This window comes from Anas platyrhynchos, chromosome 1, assembly GCF_047663525.1.
Source record: "Anas platyrhynchos isolate ZD024472 breed Pekin duck chromosome 1, IASCAAS_PekinDuck_T2T, whole genome shotgun sequence".
Lineage (NCBI taxonomy): Eukaryota > Metazoa > Chordata > Aves > Anseriformes > Anatidae > Anas > Anas platyrhynchos.
Window position 1 is genome coordinate 72,072,826 of NC_092587.1, and position 16,515 is coordinate 72,089,340.

Below are 16,515 nucleotides of genomic sequence, written 5' to 3' on the forward strand. Positions count from 1 at the left end.
AGTATCTCAATCTGTGAGATGACAGCACATTTTCAGAGCACTCCTTAACCCCTGGACACTTTCAGGGTGTATCAAATACCATGTTATGAAGCCACCACCATGGCAGAAAGTGTTGAATGGTTCTGTGACAAAGTTGATTCTCATTATGAAGAGTGGAGAGTGATAAGGGATTTTCTGTGAAAGTGTCAGCTGTCCAGAATAGTCCACTGCAGCCATATTTAAAATCAACATCTCTTGGTAACTAAAAAGAAATATATTAATTTCAAACCAAAACTTTCTGATGAATTAGTAACAAATATTTCAAGTAGGCCACATAGTCACAGCACTGTCTCAGTGCTGGACCATTTGAGAATCAGACTCCTACACCTCTATACCACACTGTTAGTTCCAAACTAAAGTATGACACTTTTAGGCTGATGTATTTTAGTGTTAGAAAAAAAACATTTACTGTGCAACCCCATGTCATTATCCATCCGGCAGTATTAGACTGTTACATATAACCACCACTTGCAATAATAGCTCTTATGATGCAAGATTATGACATGTTGCAATGACATCAGGCCTGTGTGCTCCTTAGGGCTCTAAGGGGACACTCCAGCATTGCATCAGAAATTTACATTGGCTGGTGTTCTTCATGACTGAAAACATCTCCAGGGCCACATGCTATTGAAAGACTCCCACAAGTAGCTCCTGTGGGTGGGTGCAAGAGGAGAGCCATGAGCCATGGGGAAACTCCATGGGGCTGTCAAGGCTGGGTCCTCACCAGCCAGAGCCTGTCCCACCAACCCCAAACAGTGAGCAGAACACGTCGGGGGGCGCCCTGGGCCAACACCAACACAGGGTTTCGAGTAGATTTGTGGTGACAGGCTAGGAAGTCAAGACTGCATGCCTGGGCCCTGATCAGTAGGGTATGTGGTCAAGCACAGCTGCCACAGGGTTGCAACAGAGCACAGACTACTAACTGCAACAGTCTCAGCTTAAAAGAAGCTCACACCAAAAAAACAAGGGACAGCCCTTGCTAAGGCTACTTAGAGGAGATGTTCAGAGGAGCATCTCCTGAGGCTGCTTCCATCCTTTTCTTTCAAGACTACCACCTACATTAGCTTTAAGCTCAGGCACCAAAAACTCCTAGGTCCCAAGAGCTCTGTTGAAGCTTTTCAATACTTCTATGCCGTGTCAGCTCTCTGACAAGAGATACTTTGGTCCCTTGTGGTCTTATGTCTGTTTACATTTTTGATTTTTTACTGTTTGCTGTGATACACAGTGCTTGAATCCAACTTCAGCGAGTTCCCCCGTCTATAAGTGATTCCATGATATTTTCTTGATTAAATTTCAGTGTTCTCCTGTCACTGGTTCTGTTGGTAGACATATTCAGTAAGTCTTACTGCTCACAACTTCGAACTTCCCCCATTGAACTATTTACCCCAAATTCTTTCCAAACTCTCTGCAGCTTCAGACATGCTAATGTATCAAACAGGACAGACATCCTGCTGTCCCCAATACAAACTGGCAGAGCTGACATCCAGGCAGCTAAACTCCTTTATCCTCTACGACAAATCACCAGCCCATGCAATTACCTGGACCACAGCTGGGAATTATTTCCCTGGAGTAAAGCACCACCAGCACAGAAGAGTTGTGGGCCACATTTCAGGACCAACCTTGTGTTTGGTTTGTTTGCTGGTACAGAGGTAATGAAACATCCCAAAAGTGATTAGACAGAGCCATAAAGGGGTTTCTTCTCTCCTGGGCTGCAGGATTCAGCTAGGTTTGAGAAACAAGTTGGAGAATGGACAAAAAGGCAAAAATAACATGGAAATGAGGCCTGTAGCCAGCTGTAGGGAAGGCAGACTTTGGTGGATGAAATGTCAGGTCACATCCAAGTTACAGCAGAGCATCCCAAAGACACTTTCATTATAACAATTTCTTTCTGATTTCTGTCAAGCCTAGTCTTTGAAAACCTTCAAAAGACATCTGACATCTATTTCCAAAGCTTTATGCATAAGATATTACTGTTTAATCTCCCCAGGACAGGAACTCTTGTGTATGCATAATAAATAGACCCCAGCATCATTTAGAGACTGTAGGTATTGCATGCAAGACTGAAACATTCAAAGCTATATACATGGTGTTTTTCCTTTAGTTTAATTTGGAGAAAAAAAAATGTACTTTTTCCATAGAGCCTAACAAAAGAATATGGTCTTCCAGAGTGAAATAGCCTCTTCACCTATTGCAAACTTCTACAGATGCACTTACATTTCTGAACATATCAGTCATACAGTGGAAGTCTTTACCTGAGCTTGTCTATAAAGGTGCAGGCAAGCTACCAATACAGCAACTGACATCAGACCACATCATCAAGAGAAACTCTGGCAGTTATCAATTACTGCTGAATGAAAACATTTATCTAAACTAATATACAAGCAGGCATCCATGAACAGACAATGAAGCATGAGCTAATTGCCTACCAAGTCTTTCCATCTACTTGATTGAGTTTGGCAAGTAGATTCAGCATGGAAAGTCACCGTTCTGCAGGGACTTAATGCTTGCATTTAGAGACATTAGCTCTTCCTGATGGGAAACTACTTTTCTCTCAATGTTTCCACAAAGAGTTAGGAAGATGCAGGAAATACTTCTGCACGTTTGGTATCTGATGTTCACAAAACTTCAGTCGCTATAAGTAGCTAGGAGTCTATGTAAGAGTGGGCAATGCACAGCAAAATCTTCCACTCAGCAGCCATAGCAGCACCCCTTGGCATTCCTGACCTGTAACACTGATTAGATCAAGGATTTCCCAGGAGATAAGTTGATAGCTACAGTATTTGTTGGATGGATTGGAAAGACATCCATAACACACTTCCTTTTGGCTTTAGGAGACAAATTTACTTTTCAAGAGCAAAAAGCTTCTGCCTAACTTCATGACTTCAAGTAATCACTCCACGCTCTATGAATAATTAGGACTGTGAAATGCATTTTTTTTTCTTCAGCTTGTGTTGGTGCTATGAAAAGCATTATTTCCTCCAGTGTAGAAAGGCATCTCACTTCCTGTTTTTTCTGTTACAGTGCATCAGGAAAAAGAAATCCCATAGCCTTCTGTCCAAGATAAGCACATAAGCTCCCTAAACCTAACAGATGTCACTGCATTTAAACTGATTCAAAGAGCACTTTTGTCTAAAACATTTGGCTAAGGAAGAACAATACTGTATGGAGTTCTTTGCTTGGGGGAAGCCCCAGAAACTATGCCTTAGACTCTAAGCCATCTCTTCCCCTTCTGACTCCTTCAGCCTTACATCAGCCTCACTCCTCAGTACCCACAGTAGGCAGAGATGGGCAAGTAGTCACAGCTGTGACAAAGCAGGTTACCTCAACTCAGTTATTTAACCTGTACTTATTTTGCTTTTACTATTAATCCTGGCAAGAAAAACCTTAACATGCAATTCACAGACTAGGATAACTCATCCAAGCTCAGCATTCCCTGGTGTGTGGGAGGGCGTGCAACTGGATGGAAAACAACCTGCTGATGTGACCCAGTTTCCTTACAGAGGGAAATCTTGTCTATGTAAAAGAAAAGCTTATTTCCCTAGAATAGCCTTTGGAAAAGAAGCTACAAGCCCAGTTAAGATTAACGTGTTATTTAATTTTACCAGGAGACTGTCTAAACAACAAGACAAACCATATACACCCTTCAGAAATGAAGTCACAGTGTTCAACCACATAAAGAAGATCTACTGTATTTCAAGTAATTTGGAGTTATTTGAAACTGCATGAAGTGTAATGGCTCAAAATATATAGACAATTAAACATGAATTATTGGCCTGTTTTCTCCTAAACTTCTATATATCATTAAACCTGTGACTACAGAACAGCAAGGTGAACAAATAAAAGAGCAAACTGCTTGATCAGCAGATGCCAGTTGTATATATTTCTAGTGTTAGCCTTTATCCTTCAAAGAATCCTTATCGTAAACATGTTCAATGAAATGAGCATGTCGATGTTCATCCTAAGTAGATGAAATAAGCTGATACAAAAGATTGGTCCACTTAAACCTGGTCACTGTTTAATATTTGGTGATTAAAGTTGAACACCTGGGCAAGTGTATGCAGAACATGGGTCTAGGGCAAAATGACTCAAGACAATCAAGTCCAGGAAGGGGGAGTGAGAAAAGAACAGTGACTTGGAAAGCAACAATTCCTTGCTAGAGGACGTGGGTTTTCAGGAGTTGGAAGCAACTGTCATTCAAAAGAGGGAGCCGTATGGACATAAAGAGTAAAAGTGACAGGGCAAAAGGCGTAAAATGTTGATCAGAAGATTGTTTCAAAGAGGGCTTGAGAAGCATAGGAAGTGAGAGGAAGAAATTAAACCAAATATATTATTTTAATATTTAAAAGTACTCTCCTATAGGTTCCCCAAGAAACATCAGTAGACAGGTGGCAAGACAAAGCAGCCATTAATTTGATTACTTGTTTGCACAATTTACAGTAACAATTAAGAAGTCTTAATGTAGATATTTACTGAATGAAAATGTTGAAAAGCAGGTTTTGTAATAAGACTAGTTCCACTTTCTCCAGCTTTCCCAAGAAGTGCAGCATACACTAAACTGGTCCAGAAAAAATAAATAAATAAATAAATAAATCAGATATTATCATCCCCAACTGAAATACAAGGCTGACAGGAAACACTAAGAACTTAGCTTAGCTCTGTTCATATCAATAGGCTGGGTAAAGGGAAAAGTTACAGGTGAGAACAGGTCATGAAAATCTAGTTCAGTTCATATTGACTGTGCTTCTGGGAAATACAGAAACATTTTTTAAAAGTGTTTGAAATGTTTCCTTCCTCAATAGCCTGCTTCTGCTGAGAATTTGAAAATATCAGCAACCAGTAATGAAGTACTTGATTAGTAATGATACCACATACTTTTACATGGATAAGGAACCCAGAGCTCCCCAAAAGGCAGGCAGCACCAAATACCCTTGTTATTATGATTTATAAAGACATAGTCTATCAGTGTCAAAATGTAGAAGAGTTTATGCTTTGTTTGCCCACCAGTTCTGTTTTCTAGCTCTCTAAAAACACGTCCTTTGCTGTCACAGATTACAGATGTGTAATTCCAGATTCCTTTCATTGTATGCAGATGGTCTTAATGAAGGCTACCGACTTTATTCTATTTTTTTATAGTCATTACTAGAACTTCAGATTATTTTATTCCAGCAAAATAAGTGATATGTGTCACACCAAGCTAAACTGATAGGCATTTTGTGCCATTGATACCATGCTTTGTGCCATTGATACAATGCTTCTTGCATATCCACCTGAAGGATTTGGTGCCAACCACTGAAGTAAAATATTGGTCTAAAGCAATCCAGATTAAAGAGTGCAAGTGACATTTCAATGCCTGTGTCCTTGTTAAAAAAAAAAAAAAAAAAAAAAAGGAATTACACCAGCTAGAGACTTGTCCAGGTAAGAATTTAAGAACTAGGGCATGATATTAGTACATCTGACAAAGGTACTTGTCTCGGAAGCTAGGTCCTAGCCTGGCAGAGATTTCTTGGTTCTTGACTTTTCCCTACCTCAAGGTCACTGTCCTTCCCTTTGCCTCATTAAGGATTGCATAGCAAGGACTAATTTTTTGCTGGTGAGTCCTCTGCTTGAGCAAATAAGGTCCCAGGCTTCTTGAATCATCCAGCTGTTACATTTTTCATCCAGCTTATATTTCACTTACCGGGGATGAAATTACTTTATTTTATAGATGTTCATTTTCATGGAGATAAAATTTAAATAAACATTTTCCAGTCACTGATGGCTGCACATAAAATATTATGCTTCTTTTGTATTATGCAGTAAAACTGCCATAAAATATTGTCTGAAGCTTATGGAGCAATTGTTCATAAACAAACTGGTTGAACAAAAGTTGTTTTGAAATTATCATACATTGTTATTGAGCTCACTAGAAGAATCCCAGTTAGGAAATTATACCTGTATTTCTGAAGTGGCAAGTTTCTCCAAGAATAGCTAATTCCATGTCTTATAAAAACTTATTAAAAAGAGTACTGCTAAGAGCTCTCAGAAGTCACTTGGCACTACACACTGAACAAGCCACTGAATAACAATTGATGTCATTTTTACAGCTTATATCTATAGCTACACTAGCTAATCACATCTTCAGTTTACTGCTGGTATCAACAAAGTCTCATGTAGCCAACTGTGTGGGCCTTATACTTTAACATCTAAGCTTTAAGTGTAGACAAAATGCATACCATCATGAATACAATGCTCAAAAGCATCAACCTAGCATAACAGTTGATGCCCTGTCTTCATAAAGTTCCTAATGTTTAATAGGTTTCTTTCCCTCCTTCACCCTCTTGACCAAAAGAGATTGTTGCCTTTCCTCTCAAATATTTCAAATGCTTTCCTCTAAGCATGTTTATGCTCAACTAAAGTGAGCCTCCAGTTTGTTTTGCTTTAATAGAAATAGAAAATTAGATTAAGCTCTTCATATATAAGTGACTTCATCTTCATAAAAGACATTAATTTCTCTATGACTCTGCAGAACTTTGATAGTAAAGTACTGAATAATTTTCAATATCATGAGATTAAGTCCTGACCTCACTGGCACCTTTCTGCTACGAACTTGAGTCAGTAAGGCCAAGTTTCACCCAAGATCACCTAGTCACATACAGTCTCCTGACTTTGAAGTTCTCTTCTAAGGAGAGAATTCCTCTAAACTTGAAGCATGATTGCCATTATCCATGAAGTATATAAATTTTAGATTATACATATTTGTCTGAGTACCGGCATATTTCACAAACGTGAAGAAATATCCTGATTAGATGTCATTGAAAGAGAATCTGAGCAGAGTTCAGCCATGCAATCTAGGGAAAACTTTTGCCCTAGAGGTAAAAATTAGAGAAAATTAACTGAATTTTCTTGAATGTAGTTGAATTAATCTGAATGGTTACTTAAATATGAATCCAAAGGAAACTCACTGTAATGAGTTCTTTATCTACAGATGCCATTTATGCCGTTTGTTAGAGCAGTCCAGCCTATAAAAGTCTTTTGCAGATTATATTTTGCTCTCTACTCACACATTTTACCTATTTTAAATATTAACTAATGTTATTAAACAATGAAATACTAATATAACTACACAATATAGCATATTTAATATAACTCATTGTAATAAAAATAAAAAGACGTTACAAAAGAGTTTTGCTTAAGATATCCTGCAATGGAATTTTAAAAATAAAATTAAGTATTTAACCATTACTAGATGTATTCATACAATTATTATCCATTTTGCTCCTACATTTCTAGAAGTCTTGAATATCTGTGTGTATACTTCAAAACCACATTTCCAAATTCCTATATATTTTGGAATTTACTGCTGAAATACTGCTGAAAGCTCAGTTTAGAAGCTTATTGCAACATTTCCCAAGAGAACTTAACCATTATATCCTTTATAAACTGTCCATGATTTGTAAGTAAGTCATTTCTTTTACACCCTCTATTACTGTCTGCTAGGATTTAGCTTTCTTCTTAAAGCAGGCTGAAACTTGTTCGGTTGTTATGAACAGATTTCACAGGTCTTAAACATCATTAAATGCCAACAGCAAGCACAAGATCCCAGTAGCAGTAACCGGATAGGTGCAGTCCAGTGTTACACATGGGGTCAGTTCACAGCTCTGACTTATCTTCTCAAACTACTACAGACTTACCATCCAGTTCTGTCTAACCAGACTTGTCATCACACAGGACATAAGCAATACAATTCAGAAATCCAGCACCACTGTATTATCTCTACAAGCTGGACAATTCCTTATCTATTGCTGACCTTGTGATCAGAGTCTACAATATAGTAATATAGGCTAAAAGAACACAGATTCATTGAAACAAGACAGACAATTTAAACACTTCAAGGAGCTTGACAGTACATTAACATCAATTAACACTTCAGTGCTAAGCAATGCTAAGTTTATCACTGCTTTGGACAGACTTCTAAGCAGATAACATGGAGCTTGCACAGGTCAGCTATCTCTGCTGTCTAAAGCAACTTCCCAGCTAGTTCAACTCTTTCAGCAAAGCCCTGTAGTCTGACCACAAAGCCATATTCAGACTGGCAGGAATTACCTTCACTAAGGGACTGCCCATTTCCTCCCAGGAGATAGGAAGCTATGTAACCCCAGAAATTACTATATAACCACAAAATTTAATCATTTCCTACTGGGACTTCAAATTTGCTGAACCAAGGGAAGGTTAGAGAGGGTTTGTAAGTAGTGAGGTATTCCTAGATACAATGCAAATACAGTTCAGGGAGAACAATGAAACAGGGATACTGTGCAAGTGGCTTATAAAACCCAGAAACCTATTACCACAAAGTCTATGGTTCACACCTCAATCCAATTAAGATAATTGCACTCTCAGGAGCAGCACAGGAGCTACCTAGGATACAAGGCTCAGGCACAGAAGACTCGGTTTTGGATAAAGAATAGATGGTTCAAACTTGTTTGAAAATATTCGTATGAGTTTAGAGAAGTTTCCACTCCTATACTGCAAGGCTGAACACCTCTGGCTTCTATTCAGCATATCCCAGGGCAGTTAACTAGTGAAAACAGAGACAGGTATGACAAGAGGACACAAAAGGTCACAAGAAAGCTGAACAGGTCGAACCCTTCTAACTTCAGAAATAAAATGGCCTTAATGCTCTGGTGTACATTCAGGGGATTATCTAGAGTATAATTTTAAGCTGGAAGTTTTGTAACATTCTATAGTGTTTTGTTTTGTGTTTTTTGTTTTTGTTTTTTCTCCCAGAAGCTTTAATTGTAGGCTTGATCTTGGGAACAGAATTAATCTTGCACTTAACATTGGAAAGTTCCAAAAGTAATTTTGAAGCATCTTGCAAGCCACCCAACTTAACACATTTCATTGTGCCAGTCCCCATACTGCTGTTTCCTGAGTGTATATGCCTTGATGCAGTTAGGGAGGCAAGTAAAAGCTGCAGAATTCATGCTTACATATAAACTCACCTAACGGCCCACTGAATCATGTGCATGCCTCCAGCAGAAGACAGCAAAATGTTAAGGATAAGGATATTGCTATATATGATTAAGATATCAGGATTTTCAAGCAAGTTATTTAATTTCTTCATAGTCTATTACCAATAATAACCAGTCCAGAAAGATAGTAAAATGAAGGCACTTTGCATGTTCATAACAGGTTAAGTAGTACTTTCAAAACTTCAGAGTTTCAAGGGAACATTATTTTCCTGCAAAAGTGCTTGCACATACTTAGCTTGAAGTACATGAGGAACTCAGATTTTTGACAGGCTGCAAGTAGGTACACAAGTCTTGATACAGTCAGCACTGCAAGGCATATATAGCATTGACTCACCCACTAGAAATACACGTACATCTAAGTGTTATTAGATAAGCCCATATCTGCTAACTGCCAAGGCCATTTTAATTGTTTTTTGTTTGTTTGTTTGTTTTTTAAACTCACACACCTTGCAAGCTTATTAACATATAGCATAGACTATCACTATTAGCTGCTGACTATCACTATTAGTTGCTAGTAAAGTAAATGCAGTAAGAAAAGCATAGCTGTGCACAGAACTGGAACAAATTATTTATGAAAATGCAGCAAAACTTGACTGTTGACTAATTCAAAAGACATAACTCACGTTAAAACAGCTGATTACTTACAGCAAACTTGCCTATTGTTTTATACTTCTACTGTATAACACATATATCTTAAATCCAAGCCATGCATCCAGCCTACCCGTGTTGTTGAGCAGTACACAGTTTTTACATCAGGGCACAAAGTACATTACAACACCATTAACCACAAGAACCCATTATTGAGACATAGTGCAGGGAACACAGAAGGACAGAGTCCAGTTCATTAGGTACTTCCATAGTGATGGGGGAGGTCTACAGCTAAGCTGAGAAATCAGCCTAGACCAGCAGCAGCAGCCATAGCCCAAAACTCCTCGATTATAAGTCAGAGCCCCCGGCCCACGGGTGGAGGCTGCAGGTCAGTCTGGTCAGGGCCATCAAGGCCTGTTTATTAGTGCTCCCCGGGTCTTAGTATCCTGTTGTAGGATATACAACTTTTTGTTGTGTGTATAAGTGTTCTCAATGGGAGACTGTTTAAAAATAACTTTTTTTTTTCACAACTGAGGATTTTGTCCGTGGGCCTGTTTTGACAGAAGCCAAGAAAAGTTGAAGGTAGGGATATGAACTGTTTAGAGACATGAACACCATTTCTTTATACAGAATGCCTAGGTGAGGGAGCAACAGGTTCACTTAATTGCTGTTGTTAAACTGGGTTGCTGGAACCATAGGGTAAATGGTAAAGGCTCAGCAGAGGGGCTTAAGGGACCACAGGAACAGCAGAAAAGTTGTCTGCTGGCTGGTGATACAACAACTGAAAAGTATTTCCATGCATCTCTAACGTGATATTGGTACCGGAATCAAGCAGTAATTTACAGAGGGGAAATACCTGATCCTTAGGTATCAGGTAGATCCTGATCCTAGATCCTTAGATCCTGTTATAAATGAAGTCTCAACTCAATCTGAATTTAGTAATATTTATAAAATAAATATTTATAAAAGGTATAAAAGGCAAGTAAACAGCACTGGGTGTGCAGGGAGTCTACGCTCCACCAACATGCACACACAAACATCAAACATTCTAAATATATCATCAATATATCATCAAACATTCTAAATATATCACAGAATCACAGAATCACAGAATTTCTAGGTTGGAAGAGACCTCAAGATCATCGAGTCCAACCTCTAACCTAACACTAACAGTCCCCACTAAACCATATCCCTAAGCTCTACATCTAAACGTCTTTTGAAGACTTCCAGGGATGGTGACTCCACCACCTCCCTGGGCAGCCCGTTCCAGTGCCCAACAACCCTTTCAGTAAAGAAATTCTTCCTAACATCTAACCTAAAACTCCCCTGGCGCAAAGAATCCTTTAAATTCCATGACTTAATAGTCTCCATTTTCCATTCCTTTTCTTGACTACAAACAAGTCTCCATCAAGCAACTCGGTCTTCGGGCCTTATGTATCCTAATCTTCCCGGATCGAAGAAAAGCATATCCATCTCCTTTTCAAAGCCAATAGGGCCTGGGTCAAAAGGCACGTCCAGATCAGCAGGGGGCGGAACAACAAAGGCCTGCGATGGCAATAGCGGTGGGGGGCCGATGGTGTAGCAGAAGGGTCAGTAAACGAGCCCGCAGCTCCCTCACTGTCTGGCAAACCACACGTTTCTGACTGTGGTCCCACAGGGCTCTTTAAGGCCTCAGAGACTGCTCGCCAGGTGCCGAGCAATCCCACTGCAACCTTGACGTTTTTAGTTGCAGAGTCCCACACCTTGACCTCAATTTGGTCCCATATTTCAGGATCATAAAGTGTCTGATTGTTAATAAGGAGAATAAGACGTAAGGTTACCAGGATGGTCTTTGTTTCTAAGGACATATGATTCCCCATAATGCACAACTGCTTACCAGCGAGGGGCAGTTGTGTGCGCAGGTCTGCTTCTCTCAGCTTGAGCTTCTTTCCAGCTCCAGTGTGCCATTTTCAGCGACTTTCAGTACAAGCTTCTCTGAGAAGTTTGCTGAGTCTGGCCAAACCTATCTTCACAAGACAATCAATGTGCCTGTTCCCGTCCTGGTCTCCGTTGTGCCAGCCAGTTCCTTTTCATTCCTTCTTTCTGCTTCTTTATTGATGACATAACTTCATTATATCGTGTTGCCTTTTATTATCTTGAGGACAGGCTCCCCTCTTCTCCCCACAGCAGTCGTTTTCAAAAACAACTTTTCATTGGTCAAACAACTTTGCAAATAACAACAACAGCAAACACCCAGAAGCTTTCATGCCTTAACAGCTGGAGAACAAGAAACCCCAGACTGCATGGAGTCTCCTGAATCACCCTTCTTTGTTCCCTCTAAACTCTTTTACATTCCTGATGGCCTCATCGTTAAGAGTCTAATGTTATCTTCAACCACGGGGCTTTCTGACCCCCATGGCCATACTCCCACATCTCCCCCTTCTTTATTAATATCAACCATTTTCTCGACACGATTACCACTCCATATATAAAAACACAATGGCATGAGGTAAAGGATACTGTAAATTCCTCTGGCAGCAGAGAGATTTCGTTTTCCTGTCGGAAGGGTCTCATCTTGGCCACGTCAGGAGCAACCTGGAATCTAAGAGCACAGGATAGTCTTCTGCTCTTCTCCCCTTTGTAAACCCAGGGGATAAATAACTCTAAAGCGTGCATTTGTGGAGCCAGTATGGGACTGTAAACCTTTGTTCTTGAAAAGCTGAGAAACGGAACGACCAGATACAACAATAGCAGAGGTCTTTAAGTCCCTTAATTGTATGTCCACGCTGCCCATTGCATTGTAAAAACTAAATATTTTGCTGAAAAACATGCAGTGACTGCAAATTTCTCTCGTGTCCATTTCAGCATGTGGGCCTTCCACAGAAAGCGTTCTTGTCTATGCCCCTGTAATAGGAAATAAGTATATAGTTGTAAAAAGCTATCATTGATAGCATTGATAACTTATTTGTCTCAGAAGCTGGCTTGAAATTGAAACTAGCAATGCGGCATAAATGTCTGCTATTTTGGAGAGCAATCATTCATCATTTGGAAGCTTTTTTTTTTTTTTTTTTCCTTATTAAGCTCTAGCAGAAAGCCAAGCTCTAAGGTGATGTCTAGCTTAAGTTCTCTGACCTCTTTTCTCCTCCGAATTATCACCTTCAGGACTAAGTTTCAAATGGGACTTTGGAAAGGGGGGAGGGGACGGAATGTTGCACAAGCCTCGTTATGTTTTTAGGAAGTGAGGAGGGAATAAAACAATATCGTTCAGTGACTGGTTTGCAAAAGAAAGGCGATTGTGTTGCTCTCCAGCTGCAGCCACAAACTGAGGAGGGCCTGGCTACAGCTAGGGAGCAGGACGTGCGGGTGCTAAGCTGCCTGTGGGGCAGGCTGGTGACCAAAGCGCCCCGGAACCCACCCCCCGGGCGCTTCTTCTCGAGGGCCGCAGTCCCCGTAGGGTCGGGCGGCCGGAGGCGGAAGGGCTGGGGCTAGGGCTGGGGCTGCGGGGCCGAGCGGCTCCGCAGGGGGAGCCCGGGAGCTGCGGTGGGCCGGGCCGGGCCGAGCCGAGCCGAGCCGAGCCGGGCTGGGCTGGGCTGGGCTGGGCTGGGCTCTCCGCTCCCTCAGCGCCGCCACGGGGCGGCCTCGGCTCCGCCCGGCGGCGGCTGAGGCTGACATGAGAGCGTGGCCGGCGGCACCATGGCTTCTGCCGGCAGCGGGCCGCAGGACGAGCGGGCGGGCGGCGAGCCGGGCCGCTCCCTGCAGCACATGCTGCGGGCGATAGCGGAGGAGCGCAGCCGCGCCGGGCTCCGCCAGGAGATCAGCGGCCTCGGTGAGTGGTGGCACGGCACGGCTCGGCCCAGCACGGCCCGGCGGCGGTGGAAGCGCAAGCCCGGCCTGAGGGCTCCGGGGGTGCCGGCGGGCGCAGCCCTGGGCGGCTCCATTGTGTGCGCTGCCCTTGCGGCCAGCAGGCATCGCGTAACAACTATATATATATATAAATACTTTTTTTTTTTTTTTTCAGCGAAAAGTATATTTTTTTTCAATACGAGTGTTTTGTTGTTCTGCTAGCCTGGTTCCTTGTGAATTTCTTCCCCACCCGGGAGTCCCCCGGGTGAGTGGGTGGCTGCTCGCTGTGGTCGGGGTGTGGAGGCTTCCAGCCCGGTTGCGTACGGCTCAGCCCGTGTTGTAGCCTAACACGCCCCCGTTTAGCTGAGGGTGAAAACAGAGTTATGAAATGGGAGCTCGAAGCAGAGGTTTGGTTGGCCTTCGGCACATGGTACGTACAACAGCTGCCTTAACCCAGGTCCTTCGCTAAGGGAAACTCTCCCAGGCCAGGTAATGCTTGGAAATGGCTCGCTATTACATGCAACGGTGGAGATTGTAACTCTGGGAGACAAGAGACACTGACGTGAGGACAGCTTTCTGCCTTATTCGGGACTCTTGTGTATCCTGTGCTGTGAGGGTTGGATGCCCGAGAGTGTTTGAAGAGGCAGGGCTCTCAGTAGCGCGTCTGTGAAACCAAGCTGTTATTTTTTTCCATGTGGCCTCTGTTAATTACTCAGCCTTCGTCAGCTTGCTTTTCCCAAATGTCTGTTTCCAAGTCTTTCTTCGGTCTCTGTAATGTGGGTTGGCATGGGAAATCCTGCTGGTTCTCCTGGGGCCCCATAGGGAGGAATGGGCTCTCCCCTCTTTATTTTTGTCTTGCATGTTGTGAAAGCTTGTGCAAATAGAATGAAATGATGAGTCTTTCTTGTTTCTTTACACTTTTCCTAGAAGAATTGCATCCCCAGATTATATTGGGGTATAAAAATGTTATAGGGCCAAATAAAGTGTTGTGGCAAAGACCCTGTAAGCAAAAGGGGGAGAAAATGACTGTGAGATCACATTTGTTGAAAAGATGTTGTCAGCTCATGTTTGGCCATACCAAATTTGAATAAGAATAAAAGCTCACTGGAATAGAAATTCTGCCACTGGTTTCTTTTACTGGAATCAGCTGGTAAGAACACAGAAGTGCTTCCTCACCGCTTGTGTTTGAACATGTATCCACAGCTACTTATCCTGAGAAGCCCTACTGTGTTGCTTCGGGATGGCCGTGCGAGCTGTGGGACAGTACTGCACTTCTGTCCTGCCAGCTGGAGACTTGTAAGGAAAAACCCTGGAGAACTGCTCAGCTTGGCGTGCTGAGAGCCTTATCTCAGCTGTGCAGGATCTCTCCTGTGCCCGTGCTGTGTGAGCATAGGTTATACATCACCACAGGAGCGTCTTGGGCGTTCAGTTTTTACATCCAGGGAATGGAGCTGAACTTCCACCTGCAGGCACCACAGCTGCTTGACGGGCTGTAGCTGTTGTGCATTTCCCACCATTGTGGTGTCCTGCAGGCAGAGAAGCGCTGTTGATACGGAGTGGGACCTCTCTTGGGATCAGAAATGCAGGCTCAGATTGTCATGTGAAAACTTACGTTGTCGCAACATCTGACCAGTTTTTTTCTTTTTTAATTTGTACCTACTATTCCTTATGGTTTGGGAGGGATGTATTGGAAAGTTTTGGTAAGGCCTAGCAGGTAAAGCTCTTAGTGCTATGAATTGCCACACTTGTATATCAAAGGGTTTTCCAAGAGTTCCATTTCATAGTCTGTTGCACATTGGTACATAACGTTGTCACTCCCTGTGAATTTGTCCTTTTTCCTTACTCTGTGGTTTGTTACTAGGACAATGGTTTAAGTACTTCTCTTAGGTAAAAATACTGAGCTTTTGGAGTTGGGCTCAGCAGACACTGCAAATGGAAAGGCCATCAGGTGAAACCACATGGCTGAAATTCACACACGTCTGGACCGCAATAGCAAGTGCAAAGCATGAAAGGGAGCCAAAGTAGCCATAAGCTGGCTACATTTGGCCTTGGTAACACTGCAGGCATAAAGGCACAAGCTTTCCCTTGAGCTCAGTGCTCTTGCAACTGGTTGTGGTCCCCTGTGGGTTCACACAGCTGACGCAGAAGCTTTCTTCTGCATGCTATTGTCCAAAACAGCCCTGATGGCTGTATGCTTACCTGGGCCAGGTCACATGCTGGGCTGCAGGACCAGCACAACTGTGGCTGATTTTATGTGGGTGGTTTGTCTTCTTATAGTGGCCAAATCCTTTTCAGCTGTGTCCAGAATCACGTTAGGCCAAATCTGTTGGGAGTTCTATTTGCTCTTGAAATCAGCTGGCAAAGGCCTTGATCCCTTAAAAAAAAAAATCTGGATTTTCCTGAGTGTTGTTAACCCCTTTACAGTAAACAGGGACTCAGGGGTCAAATATGTGAAGCCTCTTCCTTTTTATGTGTTTCCTTTAAGTGATCCATTTCCCCACTTTAGGGAGAAAACTTATTTTTGCTGATGTTGGGTTTTGGTGAGAATTGCTTTTTCTCAAGAATATCATGTGAGTGGTTAGAAAAATATTGTCCAAAGCTGTGTAAATCCCCTCATATGGGATTTTCTGTGTTTTGCTGTTTGTGCAGTGTAGAAAATACAGCAAATCCCCTGACATCATGCTTCAGAATAATGACTCATACATGACTCTGTACCAAACTGCTTAGAGGGAAGGATGATGCCACTGAGAGAGGTCTGGGCTGTGCATCAGTTTCATCCAGTTGTGTGGAGCATTACGCCAGCATTGCAGTCAAAGCTGGCTCTGAAATGCAGTTTGGTACAGCATTTAAAGTTGTTCTTGTTCAGGGGGAGTTATGGGCTTGCTTTGTCTTTTATCATAAAGTTGTAGATGCTGACAGGTTCATTGGCTGTCTGTGAGTACTGCACCTTTCCTTTTAGGACCTGCTTGATAAGAACATAAATAATGTTAACTGTGGACTTTCCAGCTGCTGATTTTCTGTCTGGAATCCCTTCCTGTGCTATATTTGCTCTCCTCAA

At 42.1% G+C, this 16,515-nt stretch overlaps 1 protein-coding gene across 5 annotated transcripts in view; it reads left to right on the top strand.

Moving 5' to 3' along the window:
- The first annotated feature begins 13,119 nt into the window (after nucleotides 1-13,119).
- KIAA0930 (KIAA0930 ortholog) overlaps nucleotides 13,120-16,515 on the top strand; it is a 75,146-nt gene continuing 71,750 nt past the window's right edge. Inside the window, exon 1 of one of the 5 annotated variants that reach the window (XM_072041358.1) lies at nucleotides 13,120-13,440. In XM_072041358.1, coding sequence (XP_071897459.1) covers nucleotides 13,308-13,440 — 133 coding nt within the window. In that variant the 5' untranslated portion in view covers nucleotides 13,120-13,307. The remainder of the gene's footprint in view (nucleotides 13,441-16,515) is intronic. The other 4 variants (XM_072041353.1, XM_027451162.3, XM_072041369.1 and 1 more) reach the window with 4 other exon arrangements.